This window comes from Podarcis pityusensis (assembly GCF_964106645.2).
Source record: "Podarcis pityusensis genome assembly, chromosome: 4".
Classification (NCBI taxonomy): domain Eukaryota; kingdom Metazoa; phylum Chordata; class Lepidosauria; order Squamata; family Lacertidae; genus Podarcis; species Podarcis pityusensis.
In genome coordinates this window covers 57,022,065-57,036,569 of record NC_138027.1, presented here as the reverse complement: position 1 = coordinate 57,036,569, position 14,505 = coordinate 57,022,065, and the positions used below count along the sequence as shown (strand labels likewise).

General features: G+C 43.1%; 1 protein-coding gene across 1 annotated transcript; it reads right to left on the bottom strand.

Annotated features, from left to right (window-relative positions):
• Nucleotides 1-670: 670 nt before the first annotated feature.
• CRYAA (crystallin alpha A) lies at nt 671-6,073 on the bottom strand. Its single transcript, XM_081002838.1, has 3 exons — nt 5,413-6,073; nt 3,094-3,216; nt 671-1,741 (listed from the first exon to the last, which is right to left on the bottom strand). The coding sequence occupies exons 1-3, from the start codon at nt 5,599-5,601 to the stop codon at nt 1,532-1,534; spliced, it is 522 nt and encodes a 173-aa protein (XP_080858964.1). The 5' UTR covers nt 5,602-6,073; the 3' UTR covers nt 671-1,531.
• Nucleotides 6,074-14,505: the final 8,432 nt, after the last annotated feature.

The following is a 14,505-nucleotide window of genomic DNA, read 5'->3' as shown; positions in this document are numbered from 1 at the left end:
GGATACCAACCCAATACCTTGTGGCAACAGAATGTATGATACACAATTGTATATGATGCTCAATATAATTATTGCATTTATATTGCATCCTTCCTCCAAGGAGATCAGGGCGATGTACACAGTTCTCTCCCTTGCCCTTTAATTTTCAGAACAACCTTGCAAGTCACCCAGTGAGTTTGCATAGATGGGCAGGGATCGGCATTGCTATACAGTCATACCTTGTTTTTCAAACAGAATGTGTTCTGGAAGTCCGTCCGACTTCCAAAATGTTCAGAAACCAAGGCACGGCTTCTAATTGGCTGCAGGAGCATCCTGCAGCCAACCGGAAGCTGCAGAAGTCGTGCCGGACGTTCAGCTTCCAAGGCAAAGTTTGCAAACCAGAACACCTACTTCCGGGTTTGCGATGTTCAAGTTCCGAGTTGTTTGTGAACTAAGCTGTTCGAAAACCAAGGTACAACTGTTCCTTCCTGGAGAAAGAATAGCTCATACAACAGAGAGAGAGAGAGAGAGAGAGAGAGAGAGAGAGAGAGAGCACAGTTGCTAGAGCATGAGACTCTTAATCTCAGGATTTTGGGTTCGAGCTCCACGTTGGACAAAAGGTTAGAGAAGGCTTCATGGAGAAACAGAGAGGAGAAGGTGGGCAGGTTGGTGGGGAAAGAAGACACGTTGCTTGTTTCACATTTTCTTTATTGACTGCCACTGGCTGAGTTCTCAGATTGCGCCAGACATCAGTAAAAGAGGTGGAGCTATGTTAGAATTACAGCAAGATTAAGGAAGATGGTGTGATAACACGCAGGCCTGGGGGAAAGCTCAGTAGGGATTTGAAGCCTCAGCACTTGTGATGGACCCCCGAGTGGGTCTGCAAAGACCATGGAGAGATGTGCTTGTCCTTGCACCAGCAGAGGAAACGACAGTTGATGTTGTAAATGGATGTACTTTTTTCCTCTCTTTCAACTTTGCTAGAAAAAAGTTACAACCCTTTCCAAACACTTTTTGTGGTTTTTCCTCCTTTTAAAAAGTGCATGGCACATTCGTTACAAGTACCACCCACTCTTTAGTCCTCTTCTTCTCCCCTCTCACTAATCAGCTTAGCTCTCGCTTGCTCTTAATTACTTTAGGGTAGAACAAGTCTGTACTGTTGCTTTCGCTGCACCAAACTTAGCATTAACAATTGATGCATTGAGAGCTAATGCTGCTGTCTGGCCAGCTCTTGTATTTGGGGCTTGGCAGATGTTTATCCAAACTAGTACAGCATCCTAGACCATGTCAGCAAGTATGTCAGATCTGCTGCAGCACCCTTTTGCCTTCCACGTTGTCACCCCGACATCACAAGGTTTTAGGCTTCAGCTTCAAAGTCCTCTAGCCGCTCACCCGGCCTCTCATTCCATCCAAGAGAAAAATTAGAACAAAAAAGAGAAAGAGAGAGAAACCCTTCTAGATATTCACTGATATCTATGTAATGGCTCTGTGAATGAGGCCTGCAAGTGAAGTGTGACAGCCTGGATGCTTCTTCAGCAGCAGCAGGTTCAGCCTAGGAAGAAGGAGCCGAGGTTGGCTTCTCCTCACGGGATACAGGGATGGGTCTCTCGCTGTGGCTGGGGTCAGTGTTGGACTGGACCTTGGGAGCCGAGAAGGTCAGCATGCCATCAGCAGAGAGAGAGCAGGTGATGGCCGCTTGGTCCACATTGGATGGGAAGCGGTACCGACGGTGGAATTCACGGGAAATATACCCATGGTCATCCTGACAAGAGACAAAAGAAATTGAGAGCATTACTTTTTTTTAAAAAAAAAATGCAGCTGTCTTGTGAGATAAAGTAATCAGTATTTTAACTGCAGAGATAAGATAACTGCAGGCTGAGCGGCTTGCCAAACGCCTCCTCAGCTGTAACTTAAAGGGGAGTCTCGGATACAAAATGGAGTTCTCAGAGTGGTTTAACAGTCAATCCCTCCTCAAAGGGAACTCTGGGAATTATAGCTCTGGGAGGGGACTAGGGGGTCTCCCAACAACTCTCAGCACCCTTAACAAACTACAGCTCCCAGGATTTTGGGGGGAAGTCACAACTGTTTAAAGTGGCATGATTCTGCTTTAAATGTGTAGTGCAGATGGTGCCTAAGATTTCCACTCACTGAGCGTGGTTGTAGGCCTTGGGGTATTCCTGCCTTCCAGCTTTTGAAGGCTTTCCATTTCAGATGTAGTAACTTTCCAAGTTCAAGGCTCTTGATTCCTTCTTGTGTCTTGTTTTAACACTTCTCATTTGTGCTGGCTTATAAAAGCTCAGCCTTTGCAGTTGATTCAGAGCTACTGACCACTGGGAAATCCTCCCCAATTGGGCTTCTATTTACTTTTTACCTAGTGTACCACCTAAAATTAATTTCTAGCTTTGCTAATTTAAGACTAATTTGTCCTTACTTTGTTCTTTGCCTCACAAAGAAAACATTGGAATGATTGGATTGTGATACACACACAGACACACACACACACACACACACACACACACACATTCTTTGTCCTAAGAGTCATGGACTGACCTGAAACCAATTAGCACCCAAGGCAAGCTAATCTCATTTAGTCTTCAAGTCTCCAGCCCAGTCAAGCCATTCTTATCTCTCCACAACCACCCAATGCCCAACTTGCAGGTTTTACTTAACATCTAGCTGGATGAAGGGTTATGAAGAACTTGAAAACTTGCTCATTATTTTTTTATACCTCGATTGGCTTCAATAAAGGTACTGCACTACTGTAGATTTTGGATTTTGTTTTCTATGGACCAACCCAGCTATCTATCCTGTTTCAGAGCTATTAAAGTGCAGACATTTTCTTGGAGTTTCAGATTACATTACATTATTTCTGTACTGAAAAAAATAATTACCCAGTGATGCCCACTGTCATCTAAGTGCTATGGAGTACATGATGAAAGAAAATGGATTTTTAAAAATCCTAACCATAACAGTATGTATCACCAAATCTGACATTTGTGCTTTCCTAAAGCAGATGCATACACCTCTGAGCTAAATCTCAGTAGTTAATGCTAAATAAAATGAATTTTTCATTCCAGCTGAGTAATTTGTACTTTCTTTATCCCTTCTGCTTACCTGTCTCTCACTGTGTTTGCCATGAATTTCCACAAAGTCTTCAATGACCTTCACACTCAAATCTTCAGGAGAGAAATGTTTTACATCCAAAAAGATTGTAAACTTGTCCCGGTCAGATCTTACCTAAAAGTGAAATAACAAGAAACCACCCCCCAAACAGAATTAGAATTCAAACCGGTTGTTACTAACACTAGGCAACACTAGGCAATTGTTTAAAGAACAAAGTAGCTTTTAAGTCATATCATTTACTCTGTGATTATATTTCTCAGATTCCCTGTGAGATAATTTGTGACGGCAAAATCATTAAGACATGTTCTTAAACCCTTGAAATTAGCAAGTGTCTTTTTATTATTCTTTTCAGTTTTCAAAAGGATTTGTTTTGAAAAGCAGGTGAGAATTCAGTCTACAACTTGAGTCAGTTCACTCACAGTTGGCACCAGTGACTTAACTACTGGTATTCTGGATTGGCAAGTTTGTAGGTTTGGGTGTGATTTTAGGATGCTACATACAATTGCCTAAATGCTGTTTGCAATCCAGCTTGTGGCTTCCATTCTTCACTCCAGTTATGACCACTGTACTATTCAGTTTCCGCTGAGTCACTTCAGCATTTATCTGTTTTGTGGATAGATTATTTCTGGCCCCCAGCAACCCAAAGGGTAATCAAAGGCTTTTGGCAATTTTTGCAACTTGCCCGTATGACTCTAAAAACCTGGGCATGCACAGACACTGCAGGAGACTTGAGTTTCATGGCTAACTTTTAGAAGCTGCCACTGCTTTTCATCAGCAGAGCTCTTCCTAGATTTCTGAGCCGGTCAGACCATAAATGTATGCAGAATATCCAATATGGTCACACGTCCTATTGGAATGTTCTGAACACAGCCTGAAAAGTGACATTTTATGAGTAACCTTTGAGCTGCTCTTCCCAAGAGACCACTATGCAGCGCATCAAACAAAACTCAAAACCCGCATTTTTAAAAAGGCAACAAAATGTACTTGATTAAGTAAGAATCTGCTTCATTTTTAGGGGAAGGGCCACAGCTCAGTGTTACGGAATCTGCTTTGCATGCACAATGTCTCAGGTTCAATTGGATAGCTGTTAGTTACAGTGTGGTGCTGATAATGCCAAGGTTGCAGGTTCGATCCCCCATAAGGGACAGCTGCATATTCCTGCATTGCAGGGGGTTGGACTAGATGATCCTCAGGGTCCCCTCCAACTCCACAGTTCTATGAATCCATGAAATGCAACAATATACAAAGTCCTCAGCATCTCCAGGTAGGGCTGGCAGAAACCCTGTAGAGCTACTGCCAGTTATTCTGGACCAGGGATTGGGAATCTAGCTATCCAGACAGTCCTGGACTCCAATTCCCATCATCCCTAGCCACCATGGCCAATGGTCAGAAATGATGGGAGCAATATCTAGGCCACAGGTTCCCCATCCCTGATGTAGACAATACTAAGCTAGTCAGACCAATTTATGACTCAGAATAAAGCACCTTCCTATGTGGTTGTTTTTTTTTAAACCCACCTAATTTGTAAGTGACACAGAGATCATCTAAACCACAGTTCAAGAAGGACACTGACAAACTGGAACGTGTCCAGAGGAGGGCAACCAAAATGGTCAAAGGCCTGGAAACGATGCCTTATGAGGAATGGCTAAGGGAGCTGGGCATGTTTAGCCTGGAGAAGAGGAGGTTAAGAGGTGATATGATAGCCATGTTCAAATATATAAAAGGATGTCACATAGAGGAGGGAGAAAGGTTGTTTTCTGCTGCTCCAGAGAAGCGGACGCGGAGCAATGGATCCAAACTACAAGAAAGAAGATTCCACCTAAACATTAGGAAGAACTTCCTGACAGTAAGAGCTGTTCGACAGTGGAATTTGCTGCCAAGGAGTGTGGTGGAGTCTCCTTCTTTGGAGGTCTTTAAGCAGAGGCTTGACAACCATATGTCAGGAGTGCTCTGATGGTGTTTCCTGCTTGGCAGGGGGTTGGACTCGATGGCCCTTGTGGTCTCTTCCAACTCTATGATTCTATGATTCTATGATTCTAAACATGCGACACACTCCCTTCAAATAGTTAAGAGATGTTAAAATACGATTTTCCAATTCTGCTTATTTTTCTTAAAACTGTTATCACATAAACCCTGAACTACAGTTTCTGTCAAATATTGTTCTTTCTAGCACCTTATCAATCTATCCCGTTCAATATGGAATTAAACTGATTAAACCATGCAACACACCTGGTGGTGTGCAAAAAGCTTGCTTTTTAAAAAAAAAAAAAAAAAAAGAGCTTCAAATGTATTCAGGAACACGAATCTTACCTCAGAGACACCTGACTCCAGAACGGTGCGGAAGAGAGATTGCCTGTAGTATGGGCTGATGGTCGAGGAAAGCAAAGGCAGGAGATCATATTCAAAAAGACCTTCTCCAAAAAACTGATCAAACAAACGGCTTGGAATTAAAGGTCCAAGAGCCCGTTTGAACCAGGGGTGCTGAATGGTAATATCCATGGTCTCTGCTGCTGCAAGTTTGGCGGTGGAGAGGAGACAGTGCAGTCACTTTGTGACAGTGAAGTCTTTGCTGGACTGCACAGTGGAGGTGTAGAAAACTTCCCTCTATATATACGACTTTCACAGAATGAAGGCATTAGTGGGATTTCTCTGGAAAGACATGATCTCATGATGAAGGCCAATCTGGTCAGCAGAAATTGTAGGGGCTGACCCGAGAGTGACAGTCTGGTTAGAATCAGTGCCAGATATCTCTCTGAACAGCAGCTGGCTGGCCTGCAGCATTCTGCGGACATAGGAGGGTATCACCATGGCCCGGCAGTACAGAACACCAACCCTCACCTACACGAGCCGTTCCAAAAGACTGTTATTGTCGTTGACATTACTGTGGAACATTTTAACAAGAAAACTCACTAGCCTTTTTTTACTCGCATGTTGGTTTGGTGTTCGCCCGAGAGGGAAGAAAGCAAATATTTTACACTGTATACTTTACCTCTCCACCCCCCCACACACACCCAAAAAAGAGAGAGGGTTTTCACTAAATGACAGAAAATAGGAGGCATGCTTCCAGACTGTTACTGGTTTCAGGTAGGGTTCAATCATACGCTAGCAAATTCAGGCTGAGTATTTAAAGTTGATTTGAAATAACTGGCTTGCTCTGCTCCCAGCACCTCATGCTGGGAGGCGCAAATTTTGGGCCCTTGGAGTGGTGTTATCCTCTTGGAACTGGGTCACTTCACTGGATAGAGAAACATTCCTGAAGGCCTCCCAGTTGCGAAAACTGCAAAGAGGGCCTTGAAACGCTTTTGAGGTGTTACCATCCAAGGGAGGTCTTGAAACAGGTCCTTATCTGGAAGCCTGTCTGTTGTCTGCTGCTTAGAGCATTCTTTAACACAAGAATAATTATTTTTGTACTATATGGTTCTTTGCAAGCATTGCTGAAATGTAGATTTGGCAGTTGTAACGATATTTCGTTTACTTTGTGACAAACTTCTCATTATCAATATACTGTTGGTACAATAATATATTATACCATATTGTTTCGCTTTAAAACTTCAAACTGAAAGCTGTCATGTAGCTGTCCCTTAAATGTAGATGAAGCAACCCAGGGCCGTCAAGATGTTGTCGAACTCCATTGCCCAGCAGCAACACCGAAGATGAGAATTGGTAAGTGAGGACGGAAGTTGCAATCCAGCAACATCTGGAGAGCCACAGGTTCCCCATCCCTTCCTTAGTGTGAGACAAAAATCCACATAGGCAGAAATCCGATGCTTGCTCTGGAATTCAGTCATCCAAGTACAGTAACTGAATGAGTGAAGCTGCTCCATCCTTGCATCATCTCTGAGCTGTGCCCCCCCCCCCCGCCACCCACAAACCTTCTTCCTTCCTCTAGCTGGAAGAGGAGATATGCATTTTCAGGTAAGAATGTCTCCCTATCTCTATGGGATTTTGTGGTGGCTCTCCTTTACATATTCATGGTCCATCTACAATGGGTATTTGTCATGTTAATTTTAAATTTATCATGTGCACAATGGCCTGCAGAGTGTCAACTGAGAAATTGCTGAATGTTAAGCTTGCATGGTTATTCCATCTTCTACCCTTCACAAGAAACAGGGAACTGGGTGGGGAGACCCCTAGTGCTGTGCAAGGCCACGGCCAGACTGAACTTTGGAAAAGGCTTGGTATCAGCTCAGTGTTTTCCAAAACTGGATCAGATCAAAGGCCTGTCTAGCTCAGCATCCTCTTCCCACAGCAGCCAACCAGATACGTATGGGAAGCCAGCAACCAAGGCCTCCTGTTTTTAAGGGCAAATGTCTGAGCATTAGCCTTGTCTTGGTTCCTGCCCTTTAGGACCATACAATTTTACCTTCTACCATATTTAAAATTGTTAGGGGTTCATTTTATTGCAGCATGTGCTTGAATTTGGAGCAGCTTTTCCATTTGAGCTGCATGTTGGAAAAGCTAAATATCAGCTCTCTTTATACAAAGGCAGATATTTATTTTATCTAAAGAATTTATATAATGTCAACAGTCTGCCTGGGCCCAGCCAAGGGGGCTTAAAAAGTTACTAGCAATCCCTTTTTTCCACCTCAGAGCCCATGTCCTGAACACTGAGCAAATCCCATCAGTGCCCGGGGCGTATAATATCATTGTTGTCAAATCAATGGTGAATGTACGTGGTGTTAATCCCTGGCACATATTCAACCAAGCTCAGCAAGTTTCAGCAGCACAATGCACTCCATGTCTTCATCAATGGATTTATATGGTGAATGAGATGCTCAACACTTCAGCCCATGGACCTTCAGGACAGTGGGAATGGGGAAAAGCAAGATCACATGGGAAGTGCTACAGATTAAGGAGAGGGCTGCGCCTTTGCGCACAGAATAAGATATAAAGGGCCAAATTTAAGCACACTCCTGCCATTTTGTGTTGAGTGCATGATAACATTTTCAGCATTGAAACCACGCTGAAATGTGCTCAACTTTGGTTGCATCGTGCCAAAGTGAGCAATGCAGTATATCTTCTATCAGACGTAACTTTTGTTGTTATGCTGAAGCATTGAGCAATCATGGCTTTCCTGGGCTCAATGGCTTGAATACTTGCTATTAATAGTAAAACATTAGAGATGGCTATTACATAGTTTGGAAAGGAAAAATAAGATGATGCAAAGGAACTGTGTAACGGGATGAGCGACACAAAGTGATTGCTGTACCTGCTGGCAGCCTTAGGAAACAGAGGGTCACAATTCTCTTCCTCTGGGGATTCATCCCCACCCATATCCAAATCTGCTAGAACTGTAGTAAAGCCAGTCTGAGCCCTATGGCACAATATACACCACTAGACCATCAGTCAAGCCCAGCAAGAAGAACAAGGGAATCCTCATTAGACTGGGAGGATGATGCACAAAGTCTTGGAACTTTGGTATTGTACAATTTTGGTATTGTACATCTGAAGGCAGCTCTGTTTAGGGAAGTTTTTAATGACTGATGTTTTAATGTATTTTTAATCTTTTGTTGGAAGCTTCCCAGAGTGGCTGGGGAAACCCAGCCAGATGGGTGGGTAGAAAAAATAAATTATTATTATTATTATTCCCATATATTTGTGCCTATGTCATGTCAAATGATTATGTCCCTGCAATGCCTGCGAGGACTTGTCCATTTGCTGTAGTCAGGACTCCTTTCCATGACTTTATTTGCTCTCCCAGTAAGTCTTAGACCCGAAGTATGAAGCACAAAGACATATAGCTTAAACTCTGAACAAAGTCAAAACATAGTACCATGAAATTCTGGAACCTCCATTTCCCAGCATGGTTCCAAAAAGGCAGAAATCCCAACAGTGGAAAGAGGGTCGTGGGCAAAAAGACAACAAAGGCAATGGAAGGTTCTGAAATGCTATACGTTTTTTCCACCTCCCACCCCCACCCGCAAAAAGAATTTCCCTTGAAAACAGCTACAACTATTATCTGCTGTGAATGTTGTTACAAGGCCTTTGACATGGCTGCTTCTAAATACAGAATCTCAGATTTCACATGGCCAAGCTTTCCCTTCTATTATCTCCACAAACTGTAGTTCAGACCATTTGTTCAGTGTGTACACAGCACAGCAGAAGCAATGTGCCGTCTTCAGCTGAAATCACAACATGTTCCACATCCATCTAGCGGCCTATCTTCCCATGGATTATGGCCTGGAAAGGCTGGTTTTCTCTTCTGTGAAGCCTTCAAAACCAATGTCTCACATGGTGGGAAGATTTGTAAGCCCCAGACCCTTCTTTTTGTCTAGACAGAACTTATATAAGTTGTCCATGTGCCATACTTTATACAGCTCAATTTCACTATATAAATGTGAACTGGCTGCAGACCTGAATGCTACGCATAAATACAGGGAGAACTGCACTTCCCATTTAGGGACTTAATCAAGTCAAGGACAGAAGCTCATACATCTCCGTGGGTTGATAGAAGCGCTTCCAATTCAAGTACAGGGCACACATCTCCGTGCAGGTCAGCATACACAAATCCTCACTCCTGACATTATGTATAAATATAGAAAGTGTGATTCATTTGCATTTCCTGAATCCAACCACTTGTAGAAGCAAAGGTGGCCAATGTGGTGCCATATATATCCAATTATCCTTGATCCTTGGTCATATTGGCTGGGGCTCACGGGAGTTGTAGTCCAACAATGTCTGGAGGGTAACACCATGTTGACTATTCCTGTGTTAAAGGGTACAGTTCAACACCTTGATGGATAACATAGCTCCTACTAACATGTAGTGAAGTGTGACAGAAGCTTCCTTGTGGTGACATTGTAAAGGGATATACTGCATTACAGTAATTACAGTAATCCATCCTTGAGCTTACCAATGCATGGCTCACCTTGGCCAGCTACCCTTATCCAGGAATGATCACAGCTGGGTATTAGCTGAAGCTGGTAGAAGATGCTCCTAGCCAGAGCAGCCATTTATGCCACAAGGGACAAAGACGGATCGAGGAGCAGCACCCGGACTCCAACACACCCATTCCTTCTGTGAAAGCGCAACACCATCCACCCAGTTCTCAGATCAGGGAACCACTCTTCCACATCCACAGGGCTTCTGCCTTGTCAGGATTCAGCTTTTGGCCCTCATCCAGTGCAGCACTGCGCCCTGAATACGGTCTTCTAGTGCTTACAACCTTATCCCACATCTGGTCTGAAAACAAAGTCTAGTAAAATTCCCAGCATTGGCATTCCAGTGAGGACAGCTGCTTAGGAAAGCAATGTGCCAGGAGAAGAAAACAAGCAGGCCTCTTGTCATTGTTAGCGGACCAAGTCAAGTGCAATGTGTCACGCTTCAAAGCATTTGTTGTTTTTGCAGTAGCTTTGAAAGAGAAAATGTGTGTGTGAAAGAGAAAAAGTATTGCTTGGAATGATCACCGCATGAGAAGATGTGTTAATGCCCTGGTGTTAAGATAAAAGAAATAGTATGCTGTTCTTATATGATAACAGGCAAGTTTTCTCCACTGGACACTGGTCCACAAGGCCATGTTTTGTCATCTACCAATTGTGCACTCCAATCTAACGAGGGAAATCCATATGCGGAAAAGAGGCTTCCACGCATGGATCTCCTTGCTGGATCAGAATCCCATCCTACCTATATCTGGATGCTCATTCACACACATTATAATCCAGAAAAGTGCCCTGCTGGATCAGACCTAAGGCCCATCTTGTCCCATAGTGGTCAACCAGATGCCTGTGAAAAGCCTACAAACGAGACATGTGCGCAATAGCGCTCACTCACTCATGTTCCCTCACCACGCCTAGTCACATGTGGAGGGTGATCCACATTGTACTACACAGCAGGGGCTATATCTTCCCATGATTATGGCTGGATTGGGTGGCCTGATCTGCACTGAATTACCAAAGGAAAGAAGACCCTGAGAAATGAGAATAAAATTACTGTCTCTAAGACCTTTCTTCACCCTAGCCCCATCCAGTGATAAATTCCAATTCCATGTAAGCGAAGAGAATGAGGATAGTCAACTCTGTAAGGTCAATGGATATTCATTTTATTGTAAGAGGTGGTCTCTTATTTGAGAATGTCCCATTTCACACCATTCACATCCTTGCCCCACAGGTTCCTCTTCACCTTCTGTCCAGTACAATATGACTAGGATGCCGCTACAAGAGTTCCCGACGTGCCCCGTAATTTTACCTACCTATTGTGGGCGGCATCTCTCAGTCTATAACAGGGAATGGCTCTGGTAACTCTACTCTGAAAGGAAGTTAGTGCTGTCATTCTATGAACTTGAGGAACCAACCTGAAGATGGCTGTCTCCAGTTCTTCTCCTCAGACTAGTTACTCTGAAGAACACTAAAAATAGGCCAGGGGTTGGGTTCTTCTAAGCTATGGCCCTTCTCGATCCAGATTCCCACCTTCCCCAAAATTAATTTTCACTACCCCAAATTCCTTTCCTCGGTGGGAAAGTGGGAGGGAAACAAATGATTGGGAAATTTGGGGGCGAAATTGCATAGCTTCTGGAAGCTAAGGCCCGAAAAAGACCCAATATGGAGGCTAAATGGCCAAAATATTGGGAAATACTAGAAAAAGATGGAGACAACTGGAAATTGCAGAGTTTGGAGAAAATGAAGGATAAAGTGCGAGACTGGTTACATTACGCTCAGATTAAAGAAGTCTTTAAAAATGATAAGAAATTAGGGTTCCAGGTGGAGAAATCGAAACTAGAAACAGAACTGTTAGAACCAAAGTCTAAGGTACTTTCAAGGATGTATAACTTGCTGCTAAAATGGAATACACAAGATGAAATGGTTAAATCGGCTATGATAAGGTGGGCGCAGGACATTGGGTATAATATCATGTTTGAGGACTGGGAAAGGTTGTGGAGTACTGGGTTGAATTTTACTGCATGTAATGCTTTGAAAGAAAATGTAATGAAAATGATATATAGATGGTATATGACCCCAGTCAAACTTGCAAAAATATACCACCTGTCTGATAATAAGTGTTGGAAATGTAAAGAGAGTGAAGGAACATTCTTCCACCTCTGGTGGACCTGCCCTAAAGTGAAGGCGTTCTGGGAAATGATTTATAATGAACTGAAAAAGGTATTTAAGTATACCTTCACAAAGAAACCAGAGGCCTTTCTTTTGGGTATTGTCGGCCAAGGGGTGGTAAAGAAGGACCGGACATTTTTTATGTATGCAACAACAGCAGCAAGGATACTTCTCGCAAAGCACTGGAAAACTCAAGATCTACCCACACTGGAAGAATGGCAGATGCAACTGATAGACTATATGGAACTGGCCGAGATGACCGGCAGAATTCGTGACCTGGGAGAAGAGAAGATGGAGGAGGACTGGAAGAAATTTAAGAATTATTTACAAAAACATTGTAATTTGAGTGAATGTTAAGCAGGATGCTAGATCATAAATAATTGAGCACCACTAACTTTGATGATTTAAGATAATAAGTGAGATTGAGAAAATATAAACCTTTTTGAGAATTATAAGATTATAAACACATAGATGGGATATAAGAATGCAAATAAGATAATAAATTGCTGGTAAAAAGTTATAATGATGAAAGTGGGAGCGGGAGATGTGAGGAAGTCCAAAGAAAATGTGAAATTATGTTAAGATATTTGTTATACTGTTCATTATATTCATTTTTATTGTAAACCCCAATAAATATTTTTTTATTTTTTTAAAAAGAAATTGCATAGCTTCTGGAATGGAAATTAACGTGAAAAGAGCAAAACTGTTTTCCGGCTATGTGGGGCTGAGGAAACTTTAAGTGGACCTGCTCCATGAAGGCCAGCATTCTGCAGCCAACAGCATCCCACCAACCAGGTGCCTCTGGAAATTCACAAGCCAGAGTAAAGCTGATGGCCTTCCTCATCCTAGCATCTCGTACTCAGTGGTATGCTGAGGTTCCACTGAGATGCAATAACTATTAGCTGTTGACAGATGTACATCATGCATTTGTCTAAACTTTTTTTTTTAAAAGGCCACCCAATGCAGTTGTCATTACAGTCATACCTCGGCTTACAGACACTTCAGGTTGCATGATTTCAGGTTGCGCACCACACTGAACCCGGAAGTACTGGAACGGGTTACTTCCAGGTTTCGGTGCTTGTGCATGTGCAGAAGTGCTAAATTGCAACCTGTGCACGCGCAGACGCGGCGCTGCAGGTTGCGAACATGCCGCCCACACGGATCACGTTCGCAACCCGAGTATCCACTGTACTGCATTTTAAGACTGTGAATTCCACAAGATAACTGTGGTTTGTATGAAGAAACCACCTGTGCTTTGTGATGCTTTCTTTTTCCTTTTAGATCTTAAAAAAGCAGGAAATTGGGTTGCAATAGTGGAGGAAGCAGCTCAAAGCATGGCATACCATGGACAGGCAGCAAGGTTTGGTGCTCAGGATATGTCTTCCACCTCCACAGTCTGAGGGCTCAGCCACACTTAGCTTTTGCCCTATGCGTTCTAGGCACAGAACCACGCTTTCCCAGTCCATGTCTGAGCACTTATTTCCCCAGGAAAACCCACTCTTTCACGCTAAATCAGAACAACTGGCAATCTGGGGTTGGTTTTGTTTTGTTTTTTGAAGAATTGCTTTCAGTGGTAAAGAGCAGGTTTTTGTGGAGTAAGCACAGGAGGGGGGGAGGCATTTGGACATGAGAGCTTTAAAGTACAGACATGTGTGAGAAATATGGCACAAAAGGAAGTCTGGATGAGCCCAGGCACAGTATGCCTCTGAATGCCACTGGCTGGGAATCACAAGTAGAGAGAGTGCTTTTGCTTTTGTTCCAGCCTAGTGCCAGGTTGATAAAGGCTGCTGCATTCATTACAGCCCATCTAAAACTGATTCCGAAACCATTTCCTGCCTGCACATACTTCTCTGGGAGAAGTTGCTTCTTTTTACCACTGGAGGGAGTAACAGTCATATAAATGTAACACTGAGTTAAATTTTACTTCTCAGCAGTTATGGTGCACCTTTTTATCTCCACCCACCCCTCAACTTAAATTCTTGCTTTACACTGAAATTCCACATACACTTACACAGGAGGAAGCCCAACTGAATTTAATACAGTGGTATCTCGGGTTACATACGCTTCAGGTTACAGACTCCAGTAACCCAGAAATAGTACCTCAGGTTAAGAACTTTGCTTCAGGATGAGAACAGAAATCGCGCAGCGGCAGCAGGAGACCCCATTAGCTAAAGTGGTACCTCAGGTTAAGAACAGTTTCAGGTTAAGAACGGACCTCCAGAATGAATTAAGTTCTGAACCCGAGGTACCACTGTAGAATGGGTTATTTCTGATCAGCATGCACATGATTTTATGGTGTAATTTACTGAATTACTTCTTGGTTCAGGAGTTTTGTGGGTTCCTCCCTTCTCAATGGGCA

Coding starts and splice junctions, on each gene's coding strand:
- CRYAA (XM_081002838.1), bottom strand. CDS start 5,601: ATGGATATTACCATTCAGCACCCCTGGTTCAAACGGGCTCTTGGACCT. Junction 3,217..5,412: donor TGGAGTCAGGTGTCTCTGAG/GTAAGATTCGTG, acceptor TTTCACTTTTAG/GTAAGATCTGACCGGGACAA. Junction 1,742..3,093: donor GCAAACACAGTGAGAGACAG/GTAAGCAGAAGG, acceptor GTCTCTTGTCAG/GATGACCATGGGTATATTTC.